General features: G+C 41.6%; 2 protein-coding genes across 2 annotated transcripts in view; both read right to left on the minus strand.

Annotated features, from left to right (window-relative positions):
- Positions 1–9725, minus strand: part of LOC142313330 (claudin-10-like) — a 28840-nt gene extending 19115 nt beyond the window's left edge. Inside the window, exon 1 of the mRNA XM_075352329.1 lies at positions 9506–9725. Coding sequence (XP_075208444.1) covers positions 9506–9725 — 220 coding nt within the window. The remainder of the gene's footprint in view (positions 1–9505) is intronic.
- Positions 9726–15630: 5905 nt separating this feature from the next.
- STYK1 (serine/threonine/tyrosine kinase 1) overlaps positions 15631–20096 on the minus strand; it is a 68785-nt gene continuing 64319 nt past the window's right edge. The window contains exon 10 of the mRNA XM_075352331.1: positions 15631–18831. Within this exon, the coding sequence (XP_075208446.1) occupies positions 18627–18831 (205 nt within the window). The 3' untranslated portion in view covers positions 15631–18626. The remainder of the gene's footprint in view (positions 18832–20096) is intronic.

Genomic DNA, 20096 nt, shown 5'->3' on the forward strand with positions numbered 1-20096 from the left:
GATCCAGAAAGTTTCTTTGCGACTAAGCAACTCTATCCTATTATGAACCAAAGGGCTGATCTGCTCAATGGGGGTGATCACAAAATCCAAACTTCTGTTATGCTGGACCGTACAGTGTCTGGACAAACCATGTGAAAACCAGATCTTATGTTGTGGCGATGTGAATTAAGCCTGTTATGAAGGGCTTGACTTGTTCTGCCAACATATAATTTGCCACAGGAACATTCTATGAGGTATACAACGAAATCTGATTGGGAGGACATACGGTCTTTTATTTTAAAAGATTCAACACCATTTGAGGAGCAGAAAGCGGTCCTATTATGACAGATGCTCTTGCAGCAGAGACATTTCTTGGATCCACACCTATATGAATCGGCCAGGATACCAGATTTGGGCTGTGCTTTTATGGATCTCAGTCTGCTAGGGGCTAAAATATTTTTAATCGTGGGGGCTCGCCCAAAACTGATTCCTGGAGTGGGGGGTAAAATAAATTTGAGAAAAGGGTCAGTTTGCAAAATCCCCCAATGTTTGGTTAGGACATTCCTTATTGCTATATTGTCACTGCTATATGTGGTGATTAGATTCAGACTCAGATCCTGTTTATTTACTGAATCTATAATCCTAAAAGCCCCACAAGCTTCAGGCGGGGGGCGGGTATCCCTTTTCGGCTTTACCAAATCCGTCTGTTTGAGAACTGAAGATGTTTTATAAGCCTTTTGGATCAGGGATTTTGGATAATTCTTCTCTAAGAAACGGTGTTTCAGAACCTCTACTTGATTTTTAAAATCAGCATCTTGTGTGCAATTCCTTCTGATTCTTTTGTATTGGTTTAGAGGGATGTTGTTTAACCATTTCTTGTAATGTTCACTATCATAATGGACATATCCATTAGTATCCACGTCTTTGAAAAAATTTCTAGTGCATAGTTTATTACTCTTATGATAGATCATTAAGTCCAGAAAGTGAATTTGATGGGATGGATTTCTGTATATATGAATATACATATATGAGAAACGGGTTTCAGCCGCGCTAAAAACCACTGTTACCAAGGTGTTGATTAAAATCTCTTTTTTATTACAGTATTCCAACGCGTTTCAGAGACATAAGCTGTCTCCTTCTTCAGGGTAAAAGAGAAAATGTACAAACAGTATGCAGACCGGTTGGTTATATAGGAGTCCATTTCGCCACGTTGACATCTGTGACGTCAATGCTCTCATGGTAACGGAATGACTCATGAGCACATGAAGACTGCAAAGGAAATGTATTAACACCCAGCAAAAAACTTACAGAGCATCTAAACTTTTTAAAACACTTATTTATGTCCATTATCACATTGACGCGCTTTGAAAAAAATCAAACAGTTTATATATACATTTCAATTTTATTTCATTTTCACAGCCATTTCACGTTTATTTAAAAAGTTTAGATGCTCTGTAAGTTTTTTTGCTGGGTGTTAATACATTTCCTTTGCAGTCTTCACGTGCTCATGAGTCATACTGTTTGTACATTTTCTCTTTTTCCCTGAAGAAGGAGACGGCTTATGTCTCTGAAACGCGTTGGAATACTGTAATAAAAAAGAGATTTTAATCAACACCTTGGTAACAGTGGTTTTTAGCGCGGCTGAAACCCGTTTCTCATATTTGTATATACATATATACAGATTTTTTCACTACGTCCATTACGGGGCCGCTGCTTTCATCCACGCTGACACTCACACGCTTTACAAGGGGTTGTGACTGGCACAACCTCATCAGGTGAGTGTTTTTCATCTTTATCTTTTTACACGGTTAATACCGGGTAAGACCCTATTTGCGCCTTTGTCTCCCCTTCTCTAGCAGACAACATGGAGACTGTCAGACAAGAAGGAGGCGGCTTGGGTTTGGAATAGAGCTGGAGTGACATAGGTTTCAGATCTACCATAACACTTCAGTCAAATTTGCATATCAATACGCACACTGATTTCTCAGTAATGGAATAGGAATGGACTGGTCATGCAAAGTTATTGGTGGACTTGCCTTTGGAAGAGCTACATGCACATATGAATAATTTGGAGGGTGAAATCCTGCTGACCGATTCCCTTTAAGAATTTTTTTTAGCTTCAATAAAACCTTAACCTCTTCACAACTGAGGTCGTACCGGTATGTCCTAAATCATGAAGGGGTGATCACCGCCGGCACTGCGGTGAACCGGCAGCAATTCCCGCATATATCTACTGATTTGAACAGCAGACATGTGCAGTTATCAGGCACAGGTGGATCCACAATCCACCCGCACCTCTTACCTCCTTAGATTGCGCTGTCAAAATGTGACAGCATGATTTAAATGGCCATGGCGGAGAAATCTCCTTTCCCCACCGGCATTGGAAGCCCCATGCATGACGCGATCACAGGGAGTCGATGGTTGCCATGGTAGCGACAGGTCATGTGATGGCTCCTGTCGCTATCATGACATAGTTCCTGTTACAGCCTACAGAGTAGCGGCATTTCTGAAAACATATACATGTTTGGTATCTTCAAACTCGTATTGACCTGAGGCCTCACAATGACACACCAATTTTATCGTATAGTAAACAGGGTGAATAAATTACCCCAAAAACAATTGTGCAATCGCACTTTTTTTTTTTGCAATTTTTCTGCACTTGGAATTTATTTAACATTTTCCACTACAGTATATGGTAAAACTTATGGTTTCATTTAAAAGTACTACTCATACTGCAAAAAATAAGCTCTCATATGGCAAGATTGATCTAAAAATAAAAAAGTTCTGACTCTTGGAAAAAGGGGTGCAAAAAACAAACGAAAAATGGAAAATCGCACGGGGTGAAGGGGTTAATGTTTTAGCGTATATATAAATTATTCACCTAAAATTCTTTGAAAACAAGTTTTCCAACTTAATTTGAATGGTGCAACACTTTTCAACGCAAATAAAAGTTTATCGGAAAGCTCTAAATAGAAATATTTCCTGCATCTACCATTCATGAAGTAGCAATAATAATGTAACCCAGGTCTATATAACTGATGTACAGTTAGGTCCAGAAATATTTGGACAGTGACACAATTTTCGCGAGTTGGGCTCTGCATGCCACCACATTGGATTTGAAATGAAACCTCTGCAACAGAATTCAAGTGCCGATTGTAACGTTTAATTTGAAGGTTTGAACAAAAATATCTGATAGAAATTGTAGGAATTGTACACATTTCTTTACAAACACCACATTTTAGGAGGTCAAAAGTAATTGGACAAATAAACCAAACCCAAACAAAATATTTTTATTTTCAATATTTTGTTGCGAATCCTTTGGAGGCAATCACTGCCTTAAGTCTGGAACCCATGGACATCACCAAACGCTGGGTTTCCTCCTTCTTAATGCTTTGCCAGGCCTTTACAGCCGCAGCCTTCAGGTCTTGCTTGTTTGTGGGTCTTTCCGTCTTAAGTCTGGATTTGAGCAAGTGAAATGCATGCTCAATTGGGTTAAGATCTGGTGATTGACTTGGCCATTGCAGAATGTTCCACTTTTTTGCACTCATGAACTCCTGGGTAGCTTTGGCTGTATTCTTGGGGTCATTGTCCATCTGTACTATGAAGCGCCGTCCGATCAACTTTGCGGCATTTGGCTGAATCTGGGCTGAAAGTATATCCTGGTACACTTCAGAATTCATCCGGCTACTCTTGTCTGCTGTTATGTCATCAATAAACACAAGTGACCCAGTGCCATTGAAAGCCATGCATGCCCATGCCATCACGTTGCCTCCACCATGTTTTACAGAGGATGTGGTGTGACCTGGATCATGTGCCATTCAGTTTCTTCTCCAAACTTTTTTCTTCCCATCATTCTGGTACAGGTTGATCTTTGTCTCATCTGTCCATAGAATACTTTTCCAGAACTGAGCTGGCTTCATGAGGTGTTTTTCAGCAAATTTAACTCTGGCCTGTCTATTTTTGGAATTGATGAATGGTTTGCATCTAGATGTGAACCCTTTGTATTTCCTTTCATGGAGTCTTCTCTTTACTGTTGACTTAGAGACAGATACACCTACTTCACTGAGAGTGTTCTGGACTTCAGTTGATGTTTTGAACGGGTTCTTCTTCACCAAAGAAAGTATGCGGCGATCATCCACCACTGTTCTCATCCGTGGACGCCCAGGCCTTTTTGAGTTCCCAAGCTCACCAGTCAATTCCTTTTTTCTCAGAATGTACCCGACTGTTGATTTTGCTACTCCAAGCATGTCTGCTATCTCTCTGATGGATTTTTTCTTTTTTTTCAGCCTCAGGATGTTCTGCTTCACCTCAATTGAGAGTTCCTTAGACCGCATGTTGTCTGGTCACAGCAACAGCTTCCAAATGCAAAACCACACACCTCTAATCAACCCCAGACCTTTTAACTACTTCATTGATTACAGGTTAACGAGGGAGACGCCTTCAGAGTTAATTGCAGCCCTTAGAGTCCCTTGTCCAATTATTTTTGGTCCCTTGAAAAAGAGGAGGCTATGCATTACAGAGCTATGATTCCTAAACCCTTTCGCCGATTTGGATGTGAAAACTCTCATATTGCAGCTGGGAGTGTGCACTTTCAGCCCATATTATATATATAATTGTATTTCTGAACATGTTTTTGTAAACAGCTAAAATAACAAAACTTGTGTCACTGTCCAAATATTTCTGGACCTAACTGTATGTATAAACCAAGGAGAGTTACTCAATTTCTACCAAGATATAATATCAAATTCCGGGTAATATAAGGAAACTTAAAGACATACTGTTTCTTTCACTATTTTTTTTCTTTTTGGCCTTATAGTCATAGAGGTTCAAACAGTAGTCAGATAAAACAAAACCTGAATATATTAAGGAGTTAGTCATTAACAAGCTCTTATAATGGCTCATTAACTTTTGGGTCTCTGTAACGTGAGCATTACTTACATAGATTGCATCTTACAAAGGATTTGCGTGATGCTTTCAATTAAAAATTCCAATGATAATTAATCTTTAATCATGTGGTTGCTTGATCCTAAAATTGTAGTAATTAAAAAATGGTGCAAACTCAACCAGATTTGATGATCAGTTCAATCATTAAAGGGAAACAATCATCAGGATTTTCGTATATAACCTAAAGCCAGTGCTATACTGGCACTATCAGGCTGATTCTCTACATACCTTTAGTGGTCAGCTCGGATGTTTAGGTTTTGAAACTCAAGAAAGTAAAGTTAGTAAAATCAGCAGCTTCTTGAGTGACAGCAGCTGAGGATCAGATTATATCTGGGGAGGTATTCAGAGTTATCCCCTGCCCCTGTTAGAATTAGCATAAGTATTATAAAATCAATTCACTATTTCACTTGCAGGATCTATGGTGAGGTCATACCCATGTGACCAGAAGGGATGGGGCCTCAGCCAACAAAGCTGATTGTAGGAAGCAACATTTTTCTGTTGGCTGAGGCCCCGCACCTTCCGGTGAACTTGGGTATAACCTCACACAGGTCCTTCAAGGGGAAAAGTGAATCGATTGTTTAATACTTATGCCAATTCTAACAGAGGGGGGGATAACTCTGAATACCCCCCAGATATTATCTGATCCTCAGCTGCTGTCACTCAAGAAGCTGATAATTTTTATAAACTTTACTTTGTTGGGTTTCAAAACGTAAACATCTGAGCTGACCACTACAGGTATGTATAGAATCAGCCTGATAGTGCCAGTATAGCACTGGCTTTAGGTTATGTACAAAAATCCTGGTGATTGGTTCCCTTTAAGCTGCACAGATGGAAATAGACAATATTTTAGGCTTCCCATGACACACATCCTCTATAGCAGGGGTTTTTGATCCTGTGGATGGGCAAATGGTTCAACCTGTTCATTTTGGGACATCCTACATGAAAAGCATAACATAGCAAATTTAATATAGCTAAAGAAAATCTTTGAGGTTACTGAGACGTCTAAAAGAAGGGGAAGCAAAATATGGACTTTGGTCTAAACTATGTTCTAGTACCTATTTCTATATGTTATTTTAAATCCCCATTTATCAATTCGTACACACAAATGTTATGCTGTTGCTGGGGTGTACACTGGGAACAAAAAAGATATGTGCACACGTAGCCTTTTTGACCTGTTTTTCCTGATTTTTTCCCCACTTGTTTTTGCCTAAAAAAACAGCACTTTACTGTCCCAGCAAAGTGAATAAGCTTTCTGAAATATCATGTACATGTTGCTTATTTTTTCTTTGCAGATTTGAAGCAGAATAGGCAGCTTGTCATTTCTTTCAGCGCTTCGCGACATTTTTCATCCATTCCAATAACTTTGAGAGAACACACACAAAAATGTACGTGCTTGTGCAATGTTTTTATCATGCATACAGTGGGATGTGTCTGTATACACAGCGTCACTGTTGTGCTCAGACCTACGGACTGGCGCACACAAAACACACAACATACAAGGAGGACACCGGGGACACTTTAACAATGGTGGTCCCTGGCGCTAGGGAAAAGGAATATGGGACACCTCCTGCACTCAGCTGCAGCTGTACCCTGCGCGCAAGCCCTATACGGGTTCTTAAACCCCTATTGCCGAGCAAGATACCTAATGGCATCTCTAGTTCTTTACTCACCCTCACTAGTGAGATGGCCATCAAGAAACACTAGTCCAACTGCTACACTAATACAAAAGAAAAGGGACGAAGACAGACAGGGGAAAAAAGGATACAAACACAAACTCCACAGCTGCAGCCAGACTTCTAGGCTGCAGACGGGGGGGCTCCTGTAAGAACCCAGCAGCTCCTACACCAAGGTGGTAAGAACAGCACTGATTTCTATCACCAGCAAAGGCTAATGGATATTGCGACTACTTGAAGATGATGGGCATGATAGCAAAGTGGCTACACCTTAAATGGACTGCAAAAAAACTGCTGGCAACAAAGATGACATTAACCCTTCATACACCAAAGGAAAGAAAAATCTTCTCAAGTCTCTTAATGCTGAGAGACCCCCGTGATAGTTTTTCCTGCCAAGACACACCTTTTTGATTCAGAAATGTCTGGAAATGTTTAAAGTCTACACATACCCTAAAGGACCCCAGTGCAAATTAGGTGTATGGGCCCACCATTCTGCCAGAATCAGCCGAGGGTTGGTCTCACAGAATGAATCTAATGGAGGCGTGCGTGCTTGACCTTTGTTCTGAATCATTCCATTGGAATAAAACAAAGGTCTAGGGATTGCTGTGGGTCCAAGCGAGCAAACCCCCAATGATCTGTACAAATGCTAACTTCTTGTCTATAAGTGCACTGGTTGGGATTAGTATACAACAATCTTTTACTTCTAAAAATAACATTGGACAGGGCCTCCCTCCTAACAATGTATATAACTGCCCTTGACAATAAGTATCATTTAAGTGGTTGTCTGCTTGAAAGATTATGGGACAGAATGTGCATGATCGACCTCCATTCAGACGGAGTTCTTCTCTTCGGAGCTTTGTTTTCAAGATCACTATACGACCAGCGGATGGACCCTCGGTGATCAGGAAGTTATCTCTTTGTCACAAACCCTTTAGCATCCTGGCACTATGGGCTACCTACTGCACTGGTTGGGACCAGATATCGCAATCTCTTACTTCTAAAAATGTCATTGGAAAGAGCCCTCTCCGCACTGAGCCCCTGTGCAGCTGAAGCTCCTTAGCAGAGACTGGAAGTGGTTGCATTCTGCAACTAGGATGTTACTTCTGGCATAAAAATCTCCTCTAATTCTAACTGAATTTGTTTTAAGTTTTTCTTTTTCTACACTTTCACACAGTACATGTTTCTATTTCTATCACTCACTTCCAGTTCATATCTTTATGCTTTGTGGGGCACATCCGAGTGAGTCCTGTTCTCCAATTTCCATGGGAATACTTATCTGATGGAATGATGTCAGTCTTGTTGTCGGGATAAATAATATCCATCAGGGCAATACCACAAAAAGAATTAGCGAAAAATAGGTCAATACAACTGCCCATGTATGATCACTAGTGGAGTGGGCAAAGATTAGACTCAACCATAAAGAGATCTGCTAATGCTGGACAGGATAAATCTTAACATGCAAACTGTGCATAATAAAAAATAGTCAGTGGCATACTGCTATCAAACTAGGCAGCTGCTATGGGACAAGTGAGTCAGGGGAACCCAGTGCTGAGTAGCACTACATGGCATCTAAAATTCAATGGTATCTGCATCCTGTTTCACTATTCAGGCTGTGGGCAGCATCATCTTGTGTTGGGTGTATTTAGGGATCATCATTCTATCATTCTGTGCGTGTGTGGGGCATTGTGAGGGAATTCACCATAGAAGTATCATACTGTGTGTGGGGGAAATCAAGTCTGGGAAAACTGGTCAAAAAACCCACAATCATGTCTGCTTTTAACACAATTGTTTGCGAATATGGCAACAGATTTAAAATATCTATGATGATAATAACTTAAGGGATATACATTCAAATTGAAATTATTTTATAAACCACTTAAACATTGTGTCTGTGATTTGTAGACTGAAAGAGCCATATAAAGTACTGAAAGACTCATCAACTGGTGAGGATCTGTTGGTCATGTCCCCAAATATTATAAATCTGCAACTAATGGGTTAACCTGCAGGTTAATTATATTCTAAAGCTGCACTGAAAGCCCAGGTACTGGGAGAAAATTAACTTTTTTCCTCCTTGCAGCCTCCGGCTTTCAGTCATGGAGGCATGCTAGTGTAACTACAGTCACCACATAGCATATCAGTATAGAGACGGCTGTCAGTCAATGTGCCAGGAGGTGATTACAGCTGCCAGTCAATGTATCAATGTATACTGAACGCTAATTGAGGCCAATATGCCTCTATGACTATAAGCTGGAGGCTGCCAGGTGGAATAAAGTTAATTTCCTCCTGGTAGCTGTATTATCAGTGTGGGAGCTGGGCAGGTTCAAAATGCTATTAGCTTGCAGATTAACCCCATACCAGCAGGTTAATAGAGTTTGAGAACATGGCAGGTTCCCATTAAGGGCAATGATATTCCCCATTTTCAGCTATCCTCAGAGAGAAAAGTCCCTTTTTCTGTATTTGCTCAAGCACCCCATCATTAGTGTGTCATAAATGTATACAGTGCCATTACAACACTAATAGAAAACTTGGGACCATAATTTTCATGTGTATTAACCCAGTATAGATTTCTCTACCAAATATTAAAGTAAAAAAAATACATAGAAGCAGTGTATAGAATCACACATCTCCATGGTCATAGATTCATGTCTGAACCATCACTGGTATTGAAAATGAAAGATCTGTAGAGTAATCAGACATCTTTGCCATTACTCCAAAATTGTTTTATTGCATTATAACCATAGCCAATACTAATTAAGTTAATGAGCAAATCTACTAACAAGGCAAATATTAAGTCATTAAAAAAATTACAATTAGACAAAAGATCATAATTAAATAGCCCTAATAAGATGTACATTTATCAAACTATAGTTTTTAATCTTTAAATTTTTTGCCCCCGACTTTCTCCTTACCTTCTAAGGCCAACATAGAAGGAAAGTCCTTGCAGTTGTGCACCCCAGTTGAGTCAGTTACGCATGTTTTCCAAAGGTTTGACCAGAAGGTTGCGGTGGTGATAACTGTGCCATCAATACTAGATACCTTCCAGTAATCGGTAGGTAATGTGGAACTAACCAAAACCCAACCAGACACGGCCAGTACAAAGGCAATAATCTCAGATGCCATGTGAGCCATCTTCAGACTTTCAACGGTAGAGAAAGATGTAACCAATCAAAATGGAAATCAAAGGTCTATAAATAAGGTATAAAATTATTGAATCAATAAGTATTAAAGGACTAAAGATGGCTGCACAAAGTTTCAAGTCACACAGCAGGATGAAACCAAGAGAATGTCACCGAAACTTCTGGAAATGGTGTCCTATAAGTTTTATGGTCAGGAAAAATCCAACCCTGTCCCGTACCAGTCCCTCCCTAATTAATTCAGGTTCATTCCATCTTCTAAGTAAAGCATTCATGCCAATTCTTTCCTACGTGTAACTAATGCTTATGGTTAATGCATCTCACACCTTTCTTGTTTTAACAAGTACTTATAAATCTAGAATGTGACAAGTGAAATGACTGGTCCAAGACTAAAAGACAAAATTAAAGGATATTGTAGTGGAGATTTGATTTATTAGTTACATATCTATTAATTCACGTCATTAAAATAATTAAAACTTGATATGATGAGTTGTTTGTAAAGTCGAGTTAAAAAAAAAATCTCAAAAAACACATCAATTAATCGCTATTTAATATCTGTCCCCATTTTAAGTGGTTTTGGTATAAAGTTTGCAATGGAAGTTAGAGAAATACTCTGTAATTGAAAAATATTCCCGGGAACACCACTTGATTGCCATAAAGGAGTAATGGTTTTTTTGTACATTTTTATATTTATTCATCCTTTAAACCATAAGTATTTCAATTTTAGTTATTTTCATGGGGTAATATTACTTAATATTGAGTATAAATATTCCGAGACTTTACTTAGTCATATTTTCTATAGCTGGTGGAAGTCTGACATTTCCAGACTCTATAACTAGATTTGGTTTCATGTTAAGCCCCTCTACATGTTTTGGCATATAAATCTTCTTTATGGATTCCTGTCGACTAATAACCCAGAACTGGCACATTAACGAGTTAATTAGCAACTAGGAAGATTTGTAATCCCAACCTGTCAGAATATTAAATGAGCTCTTTTACTAAACTTACTGGGAGTGCGAAGGATACGTCTCAGGTAGGAGATAAACATATGCAGCTAATTGCTAAATTTCTGTGGGATTTCGTTAAGGTTATATTGATCTGCTCTACAAGTAAAAATTAGTGATGAGCGAGCACTAAAATGCTCAAGCGCTCGTTACTCATATCGAGCAGGTCGGCTGCTCTAGTGCTCGACTTTCATAATAAGTGTAATGGAAGGCAATGGGAAATTCAAGCATTTTTCAAAGAGACCCTAATGGGATGGCTGGAAAATTGTTGGAATGGATGGAAACAACATGGAGAAGTGCCTGAGGCATTTCTATGTGACATCTGTCTGAGGCCACTGGCTCAAAACGGCTATCTTGGACAGACTAGGTACAAGCCACTCCATTGGCAGAATCCTGAGAAACCCTGACACCCTTTGACCCCTATAGAGGGATCTGGATTTCCAATGGAGTCCAGGAGATTGCTGCCTACGGATAGGCTGCCGTCCACAGGTATGAACTAGAGGCAGGAATGGTCGCCAAGCATGGTCAAAGGCAGGTAGGTCATGAAAGTGACAAAAACAGGATCTGTTAGAGAAGTTCGGGAGATGGGTCAAAACAGAGATGACAGCAAGGTACTAAATTGACAGGCAGAAGAAGCATCAGAAGAACAGACAGAGGTTAAACAGGAAAACCAATACAGAGCAGGAGAACTACAAGACCTAACCAGGGAAGCACAAGCTATTTCTGGCAGTTTCCAGCAGAAAGCTGGAAGCTTAAATAGGGTGTGGTGCCTTCTAATAGGCTGAAGCCAATAGCTGATGACTTCAGCTGGACAGCACACTTCTTAGGTCTTCTCCGCTATCACCAGCACCACCTAAAGAGTGAATATGGTGGCGCCTGTTAATAGAAGCAGATGTCGCAGGAGCAGGCTCTGGTAGAGATGTGACACTCAGATCACTGCTGGTTTGTTCTTGCTGTGTCCCTACGCACTGTCATTGTGCAATGCATGGATGACATCACTTTCTGGAGTGGGGCTGGTCTATGCATGTGCCAGGTATTCTGACACTGCGCACAAACAGTGCACTCTGCTCTGTTACTGGATCTACTGATCTGAACTGGCAACACAAAGCGGTGTCATTGTGCACTTCGCACAATGACAGCGCACTGGGACCAGACCAGCCCCTGAAACGAGTGTCACTGATGATGCTTTATTTCAGGGAGGGGGCAGAGGCTTCATCAGCCTCTTCTCCCTGATTACCCTTTGAGTATTCCAGAATGCATTGGGATTGTCAAATAAAATGTCATCACTCAGGAAGTAGGGAAAAAAATATAATAACATTTAGAATAAATCGGAAATAGTAGGGAAATTTTAATGCAAGCATATTAGAAATGAGTTTAGATTGTGGGACTAAATAGATAGGGATTTTGATTAATATTTCTTTGACCTTCAGATCACCCCTTTAAAGGAAAATATTCATCCACATTTTATCGAAATGTTACTTTTATTGCAAATAAGAAAACAATCTTAAAAATGAGAAATATTACTAACAACTGTAAACCTCATTAAACAAAAATATTTTTATTAAATATATTACATATTTTCATACATAAGAAGGTGCTAGTTTCTTCTGCACATGATAATTCAACATGTACATTAACCTGAGAATTATATGTTAAAGTCACAGTTTTTTTTGTGACATGGTCCATATACTGTATATATAGCTCATTCAGAGAATTGTCCAACCTAAAAAGATCTTAAGACATTTCCAAAGGTTAAAAACATCACTTATGTCTTCTTTTTTCAGGGTATCCAGCACAGATGCTCAGCGTTTCTATAAACCTATATTTACAGTACAATTGGCCAACATGTGACCGTTTGTTGCTTTAAGGCATGTGACCCCTGTGGCCATAAGTGGATCATAATAATAATAATTAATAATAATTTTATTCATTTATATAGTGCTATTAATTCGACAGCGCTTTACATACATAATGAGGATAATCTGGGCTACTGCCCGGGGTCCATGGCCGGATTGCCCTCATTATAGTGTTTTGTGCAATAACACATACTCAATTTTCTCCAGTTCATCTGGCACAGATCTCTGGGCAGGGATCTTTAATGTGGCTACGCTGCCGGCAATAAAGAACGTCAGGAGAGCTGATGATATAATCAGCCAACACCACCATGTATGCACCAGCAAGAAAACATGGAGCCTCAGGCAAAGCAAGGAGAGTATGTTATTTTTTTTACATGTGTATGGGATGCGTGGGAGCTCATACTGTAGGCAATATGGGGGCTGATGCTGTTTTTAGCGGGATGTCTGGAGGCTCATACTGTATATAGGAGACTATGTGGGCTCAAACTGTATATACTGTAGTATGCTATGTGGGGGCTCATACTGTATATTGTTGCATTCATGGAGGCTCAGAAATCAGTGTAGCAGTTAATTGGTGTGTGCAGCGGGATGGGACTATGTGGGTTGGGTCTTCCTATATTATTCCTCCCCTGTGTGGTTTCATGGCCTCTATGTAAAAAGATTCCCCCCGGTTGCCCCAATTACTATTATGGCCGGCAGATGCGCAGTATACACTTGGAGTATTTCAATCACTTGAATAAAATGGTTCCAGATTTGACGCCTACGCATATTACTATCTCCAGCACAATCGTATTGAAGATGATGTCCTCTGGCTTGTGATGTGTCAGACATTTAATCTGAGAGAAGCTTCCTCCTCTGAAGCATCCTGTGAGCTTTATTTGTGCGGTCGACTGCTGTTGGGAGCGGTGTCTCCTCTTGTCACCACGTGCTCCTGTGGTGTTTACGAGCGCAGAGGATGTAAGGTTGCATGCGCCGCCTTCAGAACAAGCATCTGATGCATGGAGCTGGAGGACAGCATCTTCAATAAGATAGCGGTATGTGCAGGCACAGACGCCGGCGCCATTTTATTGAAATTATTGAAATACTTCAAGTCTATATTGCTCATGCGGTGGCCATAAAACGTTATGAAACCACACAGATGAGGAATAATAAAGGAAGACCCGACCCACATAGTACCGCCACTCTGCACACGCCAATAAACTGCTGCTTGGATTTTTGGAACTTTGATAAAACATTTTACTGCAATAAGACATACAATCTAGAAAGTAAAGGTGTGATTTCATTCACCATCCTAGCGCCAGTATGGCTCTGCCTTTATATGAGAAAATCCTAGTGGTTGGTTCTCTTTAAGGCGTTACTCACAGAACTTTTCACTATTATTATTTTTTTTTATACATATTTATGTATTTGTACCAGTATTTTTCGGTTTTGCTATGTTATTCAAGTATTTTTAGTGGTGCGTTTTTGTTTTAAAACTTTAAACATGCATTTTTCCCAATGTTTAATTCCTATAGTGAAGCCTATGAATAAAAAAATGAAAAATAAAAAAATAAAATAAAGATAAAGAATGCTGTACCTGGAATATGTTGCTTTATAGAAAATAAAAACAATGGTAAAAAATGTTCAAAAACAAACTCTTGACTGTAAAGTAGCATGATATTATCTGCCCATAGAAAAAAAAACCAAAAACAGTAAAATCTCCAAAAATGCTATGTGCAAAACCACCGCAAGAATGTAAAAATGATGACACAAAGTTACTTAAAGCTTTATATGAAAAGAAACTGTGGCAGTTCTACAGATGGTGGTGCCAAGTCTGATCCAAACCTGTAATATGAAGTCAAAGGTACTTGGTGTGTGGATAAATTTTAGACCTTCATCAGTACGGATTGCCAGGAGACATCTGTTGAGGAGCGCTGGAGTGCGGCAACCACGGCTTACTAAAGAGCACACTCCTGTCTCCTGGCAATCTGTACTGATGAAGGTCTAAAATTTGAGGCTCATACTGTACGTAGGGACAAGTGCTGGGGCTCATGCTGTATATAGGAGGCTATGTGTGAGCTCATGCTGTATATAGGAGGCAATCTAGGGGCTCATGCTGTATATAGAAGACTATGTGGGGGCTCATGTTGTATATAAAAGCTATGTGGGGGCTCATGCTGTATATAGAAGGCTATGTGGTGGCTCATGCTATATATAAGAAGCAATGTGGAGCTCATGTTTTATATAGAAGTTATGTGGGGGTTCATGCTGTTAATGGAAGGCTATGTGGTGGATCATGCTTATATATAATAAGTTCCATTTAGGTTACGAATAATTCTATATGAAAATTGTAAAATGTTGTTCAATAGTCAACATGTGCTTTAAAGTGAACCTGTCAGGTGCAATATGCATCCAGAGCCATGAGCAGTTCTGGGAGCATATTTCTAATCCTTGCCTAACTGTTCCTGTATCTAGTAGCATAGATAAAGAGATCTTTAGAAAACGTATTTCTAAAGATCCTTTTTGATATGTTAATGACTGCAAGGTCTAGTTATTTCCCCTGACTTGTCCTCCCTCTTAGCATGTTAGCTCACCCACAGGGACATGCTAACATGCTATTCAATACCCAGTATCATTGGCGGTGACGCATGTACTTGTGTCCATTGTCACCGCCTAAGACACCGGGTTTAGGCTCAGTGCACAGTCAGAAGTCCTAGCATTTCCGGTCATACGCACTAGATCTCTCTGAAGGCGGGACATGTACACCTGGCTTCATACTGCGCATGACCGGAAGTGCTGGGACTTCTGATCATGCGCACTGACTCTAAACTCGCCGTCTGAGACAACAGACACAGGTACACATGACACCGCCGATGATGCTGGGCATTGAATAGCATGTTAGCATGCTCACAGGGGCGTGTTAACAAGCTAAGAGGCGGACTAGTTGGGGGAAATAACGCCCTTGCAACTAGTCCCTGCGCTCATTAGCATATCATAAAGGATCTTTAGAAATACTTTTTCTAAAGATCCCTTTATCTATGTTACTAGATACAAGGTCAGTTAGGCAAGGATTAGAAATATGCACCCAAAACTGCTCCTGCTGACCTGAACCTGACAGGTTCCTTCTATGCTATGAACAAACATAGCAAATAAGCTGAACTACAAATGACAGCTACAAATAAATTGCTCAGACTTTTTTGAGCACTAAATGAGGTTTGGAGTTGGCCAGCTGTCCAGTTCACTTATTTTTTGACTGTACACCTGATATTTCTAATTCTAGGGATGATATTTTGTCACTAAAACTATAATTATGTAGTCACATATTCACAGAGGGCTGACTGTAACTGCCTGTAATCATCATTCAGGGAAGGAGATGCAAACATCTGACCTAATTTTACTAAATAAATAAAAGGGACATAAAAGAGGGACCAAAATGTCTTACCCTTGATTAATGACAATGCAGGGATCATTTAATATTTAAAGGGACAAATAATTGTACAGTAAATTTGTTTAAAAATGTCAAACACTGTATACCGGTACATATAACTACTGTATACATGCAAATATTAAAAAGACATTTTGGGGAAAAACTGAAAATGTTGCTTTTGCATTGAGGAAAAAGTGCCCATGCCATTTTCAAAGTTCTGATTACTTGGTCTCCTCTGTATCACAGATGCAGAACGGTCTTCATACAGGTAGCTGACAGGCAAAGGTAGCTAAGGACGGCCCCTGCAGAACGTGCAGCCATCAAGAATAGCCCATCTGTAAGAAACTTAGTGGGTCTCTGGAAAATTATGGATAACTTTGGGAATGGGATGTGTATCTGTGGCACCTCAGTCTCATGGGAGCCACAGTGGCGTTGTTCTCCTCACCGGAGGGCAATGCTATGCCTGGAAGCAGCGGGGAGATCTCTATGTCAGGTACAATCCCACACAACACTTCCCAATCCAGGCCAGAAGGCGTAGCTCAAGTCCTGTTTGGGGCGAGCTTCCCTATGCATTCTGGGCTGGGGAGGAGTTAGAGAGAGGAACAGGAAGAGAGACCTCAGAAGTCAAGTAGCAGGAAAAGAGAACGGTCGCTGTTAGAAAGCTGTCTGCAAGCTTTCCAGGACCGAGCGCTGAATCAGGACTTCAGGGTTCTCGACTGTCGGGTGCTAATGGCCCAGCAGTAAACCTGGAGGGCAAGAGATTCCACATCTGCTGGCCCATCAGAGACTCCCAAGGTAAAGTAGTATTATAGAGCTTGGGGCCCCAGAAATACAAGAGGGCCTTACATCCGGCTCGCACTGTCCACCACAAAGGACAAGGCAAATCAAATCTAGGTCGAGGGACGCTGTGTTGCTTCAGGCCACAGCGACCCACATTCAGAGCGCACTAAGGAAGGCCTCCATCCTACCTGACAAAGATAGATTCCTCACTGCTTCCTGGCTGACTGGACCATTGTAACTCTGGGACCATAACATCTGAACAGTAAAAATAAAGGAAACTACCGGCCTGTGTTGTCAAGTTACTTTCGGCGTCCTCAACCCTGCACCCCAGTGTACAACACCATAGACTACAACACCATCATCCTCCCTGGGGCCCGCTCCACCTGTGGTTAACTGAACCATCCCAGCTGCGACACCATCTGCCCCAGAGGACAGCACCCGCAGCGGCAGCTAATCCCTGGCCACACACCACAGATGGCGTCACGAGACAACTACTACTCCCAACATCCTCATCCCATCTCCTTAACCCCTTTTTGTGGACACCTCAGGGCCACGAAGCTGGGCAGGGCCTCCCGTGACATCCCTAACCCGTACCAGCCCAGCGACGAGTAATCCCAAATATACCCCCAGCCGCATGGGGTGCTCCATATCTTCCCTTAAGGTAAATGGGGTTTTATCAGATTTTCCCAAATCATCTCCTGTAAAGGGGTTTTCTAACTACTAAAGCTGCAAATTAGTAAGTCATGCAGGTTACTAACATAGGTTTGTGTTATGTAAAATACAAAACTTTTGGAACTGGAGCTCAATATCTTGTCCACTTTTAGATGGGAAGGTTATTAGTAAGTTGAAAATGTAAGTCTTTTTTATCTCGACAATCACATTACTGATATTAAAGGTGTATTCTCAAATTATTAAATAGCTTTAATTATCATGAAAATAAGCAAGTTTTCAAATTTCTCCTGCAATTAGAGCTTTTATCTTTCGTAGCTTATTTCCATGGAGTACAGACACTGGTGCCTCCATCCCCAGAGCCTGGCCACAGTAACTACCTTCCAGTAGAGATGTTAACCCCTAGCATACCAGCCACCTGTCTCCAACCCATTGCTGCTCACCTTCCATGCCCTACAACTCAGCTCCTGACATGCTGCTGTTATAACAATTGCCAAATCAAAAGCCAGCAGCATTGGCTTCTCCCAAAATGGGTCTTCTAATCATGGCTCTCGACTCTCATGGCTGTGTGCTTGCTCATATAAGATGTTATGTTTCTGTGTAACTATAGGGATAGCAGTGCACACTGCAGAATAAACCACTTATAGCTGAATGTGTTACTCCAAACTTCTGATAATCTTTATAGTTCTGTTAAAGCTACAGCTCTGCTACTCACTAGATCTGTCACTCAAGGAGCAGAGCCCGCCCTGCCAGAAACCAGGAAGTAAGGAGACTGCATAGCTCTGAGCTGCTCAAGAGACAGTTTGAGAACACCCCTTTTAAAAGCCAGTTTAATATAGGTCAGATATTTTTTGCAAGGTAATTCAGAATGTGCGAGTAAGAAAAAAACATACAAAATGTAAACTATTAATAGAAATTCTATGAGAAATGTGACAGCGAAGCCATTGAAAAGTTGACATCAACTAGTACTGAAACACAAGATGGTGTTTTCTGACTTCTTCACTGTCAGTGGGACCATTGGCAAGGTATAGAAAATGTTAATGTAACATTCCCATGATCGGGTGACTTTTCTTCTATACTTGTCTCATAGTTTGACCTTTATTTAGACAAATCCTTCATGTATTCCTTGGTCTCCATAAATAAATATTAAAGTCAATAATAAATCTTCTAAGCCTTTCCTCTTAGAGTACAGTGTAATCAGATTCCATTTTCACAGCTTCTGTCCCTGCCACCCCCTCATACAGATCTGGTACTATCAGCTCAGGGATCTGAACCACAGTTCTGTCATTAGAAGATTTCTTGCCAGCTTCTAGTCTTTTTCGTAGTTCTGGAACAGAAATCCGGTCCACGGCCTTCCAGGTCCAGCAAGCTTTCATAATATTGTATCTGTAAAGAGAGATTTGTTATAGTACACGCATGTTGGTGGTAATATGGAAAATATTATCATCTCTTATGATAGTGAGAGAGGATAGCTAGATAGAGAGATAGATTAGAGAGAGAGGATAGAGAGAAAGGAATAGAGAAAGAGAGGATATATATATATATATATATGTGGCACCTTGGACAAGCCAGGGGCCACAGAGAACAACACCTACACAACCCACACTCCTGGTCAGGCACACCAAAGTCAGACAAAAACCCTTGTTGCCTTCCACCAGGGGCTGATGTCCACACCAGGGGGGGTGGGCCAGGCGGATGGTCCCGCCCACCGAGGAGTTCACAGTCCTGGAGGCGGGAAAAGTAGGGCAGATTAGTGTTGGAAGTGAAAGTGGAAGGAGGGAAGTGGCAGAAGAGAAGCCTGAAGTTGGTCCGGGTGTGTGGCTTGGACGGATCAGCAAGGTTGGCAGACGGTGGTGACCGTCTGCAGGAGTGGTCTATTGGAGCTAACCGTAAGGACTGTGGACGGGCGGTGGCCCGGCGGTACCGGACCGGTACGCAAAGAGAAGCCAGCACCATCCGGCAGGGGCTTACGGACCCCGGCAAGGCTAGGAGTCGCCGTGAATTTGCCAAATCCGTTAGCAAAGGGAACCTCCTGGGTTTCCCAGCAGCCAAGTCCCGACAGAAGGCAACCGTCCAACCGAGAGAGGGAAAAACAGTCACCGCCAAGGCTAAAGTTCCCAGGGCCAGAGCCTGCGGGCAAAAGGGGCTTCTTCAGCACCCATCCAAGCTGGGGAGCGGGTTACCGGTGGCAACCCATTGGAACCGTTACACTACATAGGTGCAGGGAAAGGCAGTCACCATCAACCTGCCGGGAGAAACAACACCGCAGCCGTCTGTGGGACCCGTCCATCCAGCCGTGTGTTTTACCGAGAACTGTGTCCTCATCATTGGCTGACTGAGTACCACCGTGCCGTGCGGCACAGCGCTGCCCCCACGACCCTTCACCTCACCAGGCCCCGTACCCCGCATGCCATCCATCCCTACCCCATCACCGGGCCCCGGGACAACCAACCCCCTACCCACGGAGGGGAGAACTAACATCAAAGCTGCTCCCTGTCACCGCTCCCGGGATCCCCGTCCAGAGCAGCGGTGGTGTCACCAATATCACCACAACCGTGGGTGGCGTCACAGACAGTAACCAAATCCCCACCATCCAATCCCCACCCTTTTCACTCACGGGCGAGGAGCGCCGCTCGAGTCCCCGGGATCCG

The sequence above is a fragment of the Anomaloglossus baeobatrachus genome, chromosome 5, assembly GCF_048569485.1.
Source record: "Anomaloglossus baeobatrachus isolate aAnoBae1 chromosome 5, aAnoBae1.hap1, whole genome shotgun sequence".
Lineage (NCBI taxonomy): Eukaryota > Metazoa > Chordata > Amphibia > Anura > Aromobatidae > Anomaloglossus > Anomaloglossus baeobatrachus.